Source organism: Vigna radiata, chromosome 6 (assembly GCF_000741045.1).
Source record: "Vigna radiata var. radiata cultivar VC1973A chromosome 6, Vradiata_ver6, whole genome shotgun sequence".
Classification (NCBI taxonomy): domain Eukaryota; kingdom Viridiplantae; phylum Streptophyta; class Magnoliopsida; order Fabales; family Fabaceae; genus Vigna; species Vigna radiata.
In genome coordinates this window covers 20,477,084-20,484,789 of record NC_028356.1, presented here as the reverse complement: position 1 = coordinate 20,484,789, position 7,706 = coordinate 20,477,084, and the positions used below count along the sequence as shown (strand labels likewise).

The 7,706-nt window shown below is 31.2% G+C and overlaps 1 protein-coding gene across 2 annotated transcripts; it reads left to right on the top strand.

Annotated features, from left to right (window-relative positions):
• The first annotated feature begins 225 nt into the window (after positions 1-225).
• On the top strand, positions 226-6,132 carry LOC106762971 (beta-glucosidase 18). Of its 2 annotated transcripts, XM_014647112.2 has the most exons (12): positions 226-473; positions 605-671; positions 764-822; positions 3,250-3,325; positions 3,418-3,492; positions 3,794-3,881; positions 4,136-4,388; positions 4,496-4,611; positions 4,785-5,037; positions 5,185-5,287; positions 5,533-5,641; positions 5,737-6,132. In XM_014647112.2, the coding sequence occupies exons 1-12, from the start codon at positions 321-323 to the stop codon at positions 5,933-5,935; spliced, it is 1,551 nt and encodes a 516-aa protein (XP_014502598.1). In that variant the 5' UTR covers positions 226-320; the 3' UTR covers positions 5,936-6,132. The 2 variants fall into 2 exon arrangements, with proteins under 2 accessions (XP_014502598.1, XP_022637971.1); XM_022782250.1 differs by lacking the exon at positions 764-822 and having other exon boundaries at positions 367-473.
• The last annotated feature ends 1,574 nt before the right edge of the window (positions 6,133-7,706 follow it).

Genomic DNA, 7,706 nt, shown 5'->3' with positions numbered 1-7,706 from the left:
AATCCATATATTAGTGTAATACCTTTATAATATTTTTCCTTAATTATGAAATAAAAATATGTACAATTGATTATCCAATAAATAAATGGAAGAGATAAAGTAAGAGAATGAATGTGACATGATAAAAGTATTATAATAGTGAGGTTTTTTAAAAAGTGTGAAAAAAGCACCTAATACACGCGTATTATAATATTAAGGTTTTCAAGATATCATTATCCTATTTCAATTATTGAATGTTGAGAACAAACATGATTTCTGGCACCCATAACTTGAGCCAGTGTTCATGTTGAGTGAGTGATATTACTAATCATATCAACAAGATGAAAAAGCTAGAGAGGCAAGTAAGAGTTGTGATGATATTGCTTTGCTGCGTTAATTTTCATGGCCAAAGCTGTGATGAAGTTGAAGATGGAATCAGTAGATCTCATTTTCCAGAAGGGTTCCTCTTTGGAACAAGCACTTCCTCTTACCAGGCACGCCTTTGCTTTCTCTGCTTCCATAAACGTTAAAGTAGTTTTATTTTTCCTTACATTGGTTCTTTTCCCTCTTGAAATATTGAAAATGGTGTTTCTGTTAATGGAATTTTCTGAAACGACAACAATAGATTGAAGGAGCACCCTTTGAAGATGGTAAAGGTTTAAGCAACTGGGATGTTTTTACCCATATACCAGGTTAAATAGTGGTCACTAGTCATCTCATCATTTCATTCTATCTTTGTTGCTTCTGGTGCATGCAGTCACTATTGCTTTTGATCTATTTTCAGGTACGATAAATAATAATGAGAATGGTGACATTGCAGATGATCATTATCATCGTTATTTGGTAAATATTAGTTTAGTATTTAGAGAAAGAGAATTTTGTAGAAGACTAACTTGATTGTTGCTTTCATATATTGTGATTATATATACACATAATAAAGCTAGTAATTATAAAATAGAAATTGGACATCACTGATCACATAACATGCACCAAGACATGGCATAATTTAAGGAAATGTCTAATCAATGTTTTTTTCTAACTCTCTCTCTGAAACTGATGGTGACATAGTCTTCCCAAGTTTGTTTCCCAAAATATTAAACCTTGTGTGTGTGAGAGATTATCACACCACAAAACTGGTTCTTTGAGAGCATAGGAAGTTTCAGTTCAATTAGAAATGAAATGGTCCCGGCTACTTCTGCTGCTAGGTCAGCCAACACTCTATATTTTGACTAAGTACTTGACCGTGACACCACTTTTTGTTTTCTTGAGGCCCACGAGATTAATGTCTCTCCAAGAAACACATACTGTCCTATCATGGGTTTTCTATCATCTATGCTGGTGACCCAATCTGCATCAAAGAGTCCAACAATATCAAGATCAATTGAGGGTTTGATATGAAGACATAAATTTGTTGTGCCATGGAGATATCTCAGTATTCTTTTTGTCCCTTGCGGTTGGGGAACTCATATATTGGCTTATTTTGTTGACGGAAAATGCTATCTGGTCGAGTATTGGTTAGATACTATAATGCACCTATAGCATGTCCATATAGAGTAGGTTTAGCAACAAGTTCTCCTTCAATGGTGAATTGTTTCCCAGTTACCCTTGGTGTGGGGCAAGATGAAGTTTTTTTCCATACTAAACTTCTTGAACAGGTCTCTAATGTACTCTGTTTATTTCAGGTGCATCCCATCAGTATCTCTATGTATTTCAATTCCCAAGAGGTAGTGCAGAGGACCTAAATCTTTAAGAGAGAAAACAATGTTTAGTTGAGTAATGAAAGTCTCTAGAGACATGTTGCTCCCTATTATTATTATGTCATCAATATATATGAGAAGAAGTATGATATGGCCAGTTTCTTTAAGGACAAATAATGATGAATCACTCTTAGTGTTTTAAAAACCCACTTTAGTAGAGTGTCCTTCAACCTGTCATACCAAGCCCTTGGAGCTTGCTTTAGACCGTAGATTGAGTTGTTTAATTTGCATATGTAATCAGGCTTGATTGAAGCTATATACCCTTCAGGTTGATGTATAAACATAGTTTCTTTGAGATTGTCATTCAAGAATGCATTGTTTATGTCTAATTGTCTAACTTCCCAATATAAATGTACTGCAATGGATAGGACAATTCTTACAATGCTGGATTTGATCACTGGACTGAAGCTCTCATCATAGTCCAGACGTGTAGTTTGTTGAAAACCTTTGGCAACAAATCAAGCCATTAGTCTCGTATTTCGTTTTAAAGACCCACCTTGTGTATGACTTATCATAGCGATAGGTACCAACAATTCACTGCAATGTGATCAATCTTGTTACATACCTGTCATATTGGTTTTGTTGGAAATCTCACGTTGACTAGAGATGAGACCAATTTAAAATATATAAATGGGTACAAATCTTGTCTTAGAAACCGATTTTGTTGGGTTGAGTTAAGTTTAAAATCCATTTCTTAACCATTTTAGATCTACCTCTTCATCTACCAAATTAATCCAAATCCACCTTCATTTCTCCTTTGTGAGTGTTGCGAAATTCTGATTTAAGGTAGATGCTCTTTAATTTCGTGTGTGTACCTGCTAGGTTTTGGGCTTCATCCCAAAGTTCCTTAGAGGTTTCAGTGCAACAATTGTGTTACAATATCAACGACCATTGAATTTCTTAGCCATCATAGGAGAGCTTGGTCTTGTGCAATCCATTCTTCATAGTCACGATTGTCTCTCGTAGTTTTGTCACTTGTGGTGACAAACTATGTTGGACATTCTTTTGTGCTTAAAATGTAGTTATCAAGTTTACACCCCTATCAACGGAAGAACCAATGACTTCCTTAGGAGATAGTTATCTCTATCCAGCGTGACAGAGACAATTGTGGGTAGGTTATTTTCTCACTTGTGTAGGCTGCGGGAGACAGGATTGGATCGAGAGCCTTGAAGCTAAATGCTCTAATACCAAGAAAGAGAAATTTGTAGAAGATTAATTTGATTATTGCTATCACATATTGTGATTATACATACACATAATAAAGCTAGTAATTATAAAATAGAAATTTGACATCTTAGGTCACATAACATGCACCAAGACATGGCATTATTTAAGGAAATGTCTAATCAAACTTTCTTTCTAACTTTTAGCATGCACTAACTATACTTTGACTAACGAGAAGTATTGGGACTTGTCAGCTCAGCTAAAATGTCAAATTACATAGTAATGCCTAACATAAACTTATATTGATAATCATTTGACACTCAAGTGTTCTCCTTGTGATGTTTGACAGGAAGACATTGAGTTGATGTCGTCTCTCGGGGTAGATGTATATCGATTCTCTATCTCATGGACGAGGATTCTACCTAGTAACTATCTAAACCTGCATACTAGTTCAGTAGATACCATAATCTTATTTTTCAAAATTTCTGCTTATTTTGATCTCCATGAGTCATAACAGGAGGCATATATGGGGACATAAATCCAAGTGGGATAATATTTTACAACAAGATAATAGACAATCTGCTACTTAAAGGTGAAGTAACAATGTCAATGTCCATTTGGTTCATTATATCCATAGTTTCTACTTTGTGTGGACTTAGTTTCTTAGGAATTTAAGGTGAATTATGACTAAAATTGAATAAAAGTAAGTGACATGAAAGAAGAATCCAAAAGCCTATGAGTTTGTTCACCTCTCAATAAAATACTGGAGAAGAAATTATGTTACAAACAAGTTTCATATGATTTATATAAATAAACTATTTTATAAGATAGTATTGAAGCTATGTTAAATCCATTAAGCTGTACCTAATATAAACCTGATGTACTTGGTACAGGGATTGAGCCTTTTGTGACAATAAATCATCATGACCTGCCACAAGAACTGGAAGAAAGATACGGTGGATGGCTTAGCCCCTTAATACAGTAAATTTGCAACTCTCACTTTTTGTTTACACGTAATATATAAAGCTAAAGTGTTTGAGATTTTATCAGTTTTTCAATGAAATCTCATGTAACCTTATGCATTGGTTTTTAACGGTCTCCCATGATTCAATTAACCAACTTCATTTAGTGGATGAGGAACAAGACTTTATTGGTGTGGTTGGTTGTCACCCTGCAGAATCCCCTATATAATCACAGTGAAACAATTATTCCTGCATATACTTCCTTTGTTGTAGGAGAGATTTTGTTCATTTTGCTGAAATCTGTTTCAAGAGCTTTGGAGGCAGGGTTAAATATTGGACCACCATCAATGAGCCAAGCCTGGTTACAATCAATTCCTATATGAAAGGAACATATCCCCCTGGTCACTGTTCTCCACCTTTTGGAAATTGTTCTACTGGTAACTCTGATGTTGAGCCCCTCATTGTCATGCACAATAGGTTACTGTCACATGCCAAGGCTGTTGAATTATACCGCAAACACTTTCAGGTAAAAAAGAAAGTTCTCAAGTACAATTTGTTGTCTTCTTTTCTAGGATAGTAGAAAGAAGGAACAGTATAGTTTGTTTAATCAGTATACAACTCATGTTAATCAAGGCAAAGCAAGGTGGAACCATTGGCATTGTTGCACACACCTTCATGTATGAACCATTTAGAAATGAAGAATGTGATAGACAAGCTGTGAAAAGGGTCTTGGCTTTTGTCATAGGCTGGTAAGTTGTTAATAAGTACCATTTAATATCCACAACAAAATCAAAAGGGTTTTGCTTATGGCAATCATGCCTAATAAACTACGGTGTAGTAGATTATTATTGAAGAAAATTGCAGCACACAATCCTGTTATTTCTATGTTTAAAACTTTTCCTGCTCTTTTTCTGATATGAAGGATCTTAGATCCCCTGGTTTTTGGTAAGTACCCAGATGAGATGCACTCTGTCCTTGGAAATCAGTTGCCAGTGTTCTCTCCTGAGGAGAAGAGACTTCTAAAAGGCAGCATAGACTTCATTGGCATCAATCACTATGGATCTCTCTATGCCAAGGATTGTTCCCTCTCTGCTTGTGCTCAGGGAGCTGATCATCCAATAACAGGTTTTGTAGAAACAACTGGAATCAGAGATGGTATTCCAATTGGTGACCAGGTCCCCTTATTCTGTACTCCTGCTACTCTTTTCATTATACTATGTTTTCTTTTCTTGAACTTTTTTTCATTATTTTATGTTGTTAACTCAAATGTTTGATCAAGGAACAGGCATTAAACATAATCTTTCATACATTTTTTTAAGCAGACAGGAATGCCACTATTCTTTGTGGTTCCAATGGGCATGGAGAAAGTTGTTGACTACATTAAAATAAGATACCATAACATGCCCATGTACATTACAGAAAATGGTATCTCCAAAATCTCATTTTCTCCCATTTTGCTTTAATCTCTGTTCTTATTACTCATTAATATTTACCATTTTATGTTCAAGTAAAGACCAAGAATAATGACCATGCAAGATTTTTCTTCATGAACATGATCCATACAATGCTTCAAACCTGATAATCAAAGACTAATGTGTTTGAGTTTTAGTCTTGCTTTTAGGAATGAGTTTATTAACAAATTTTGGACTGCTAATTCAACATTGTTTCAGGATATTGTTTACCAATCAAACAGAATGTGACAATAAATTATCTGTTGCAAGATTTCAAACGAATAGATTATCATAAAGCCTATCTCGCAGCTCTGCTTAGAGCCATAAGGTGAGTAATGAGGACAAACATATCTGTATCATTCATATTTAAGGTTAATTTGAATTATTTGTTTGCTGAGAAACAGCAATTTTTGTGATGTATAGAAAAGGTGCAGATGTAAGAGGATACATGATATGGTCATTGATTGACAACTTTGAATGGGCAAGAGGGTATGATATGAGATTTGGGCTTTATTATGTGCATAGAAACACTCTTGAACGAATTCCCAAACTTTCTGTTCAATGGTATTCTAGTTTCCTCAACAACAGTATCAACAACAACACGAGAAGATTTGAGATTTGAAAAAGCAACATCTTAGAGGCAAAGATGTGAGAAATGTTGATTTAGATTGTGTTTGAACTGTCTCTGCAATTTCGATTGAAATTCATCCATCATGAATATGATCCATTTATTGTTTCATTTGGAATCTGTGAAACATAGTAGAAAAATTATATATTTTTACGTCTTTTATAAGTATTTTTGCTGTGATATTTCTTTAATAGATGTGAAAATAATTTTTTTTTACTTACCTTGAATGATGGAATGACCATGTTTTATATTCTCTCATCCAATTATAATATTTAATAGGTTTAATGTTTTTTTTTTCTCTAATTTTTTCTATATCATTCAATATGTTTTATTAATATTTTTGTCAACTTATATCATTTTTGTTAAAATGAGCAATGTGTTCTCTTTTTAATATTGTAAAAGTCAAGTCACTTTAGTGCTATATAGTCATTTATATTATTATGTTATCAACTTATCACCTTCTAAACGATAATAATACTAATTTAATGTAAGAGATCACAATTTATTTTTTATTAACAAAAATGAGAACAATATAGAAAAGAAAAAAAAAATATCACATTGGGACAAAAGAGACCATTAAACCAATTTTATATGGATGAAAGGATTTTTCATTTGTATAATGCCAATGCATTAGAAATTTTGTGTTAAATGTATAAGTTGTTTATATATGTTTCTTAAATGTGATTTTGTGTTATTTATATTTATGTTACATCCACTTTTAATGAAAAGTTATTTCAGATTCTCTTCTCTAAAATAAATTACAAATTTTACTTTTACTACTAATATTAAATTTAGATAACAAAACCATATTATCAATAATAATTTATACACATTTTTAATATGAGATAAAATCCACTATAATATTTTAAAAGAAAAATTAATATTAATTATCATTACTCAAATTCATTTTATATTAAATTAAATTTTTATTATAAATAATTAATCCCAATAAGTTTTATTCAAAATGAAATTTAAGAACAAAATTTAATATTAATTTATATTAAAATATCCATTTTAAATTATTACAAAAATTAGTATTAATTTATATTGGAATATTAAATTTAACAATTTATATTCCAATACTTTATTTACTAATTCTAATGATCAATAGTAATAATGGTTAATAAAATTAATTCATAATTTTATTAACAATAAAACTAATATATTCCTCGTTTATTTAATATTAATTAATTAACAATATTATTAATATTTCAAATTATCACTGAAGTTTATTTTCATAATTTATATTCAAATAAAATTAAAATAGTAATACTAATGATTAATATTAATAAAGGTTACTTTTCTAAATCACACATTAAATTTCTATTAATAAATAATGAAATATGTGAATATTCTGTAAATTATAAAATTATTTTTATATAAAAAAATTATTCAACTAGTATTGTTTAATTTTGCTCTAATAATTTATACATGTTTTTTACAAATTAATACTTTTTACATTTTTTTCCTATAAATTTTTATAAAGAAAAATAAATAAATTAAATCAATCTAAGATTTTTATTCAAAAACAATACATATTTTTAAAGAATAATTTCTTCAATTAACCACTGGAACATTATTTCTCCAAATATACTTGTAACATCCCAAAATTATATAGCAAGTATATAAGCATGGCAAACACAGATGTAATACTAGAAAGCAGTAAGAGTGATATGGTACTAGTATAAATATATACAGTCATCCATAAAATGAGTAATTCAAAAGCTTTACTCAATCGTAAAGTCTTTCAAAATATAAAAGAGAA

What these genes read in the sequence shown, in the direction of transcription:
- LOC106762971 (XM_014647112.2), top strand. Translation starts at nt 321, where the DNA reads ATGAAAAAGCTAGAGAGGCAAGTAAGAGTTGTGATGATATTGCTTTGC. An exon ending in ATCATTATCATCGTTATTTG is followed by an intron (nt 823 to 3,249) that starts GTAAATATTAGT and finishes GATGTTTGACAG; the next exon opens with GAAGACATTGAGTTGATGTC. An exon ending in TATACCGCAAACACTTTCAG is followed by an intron (nt 4,389 to 4,495) that starts GTAAAAAAGAAA and finishes ATGTTAATCAAG; the next exon opens with GCAAAGCAAGGTGGAACCAT.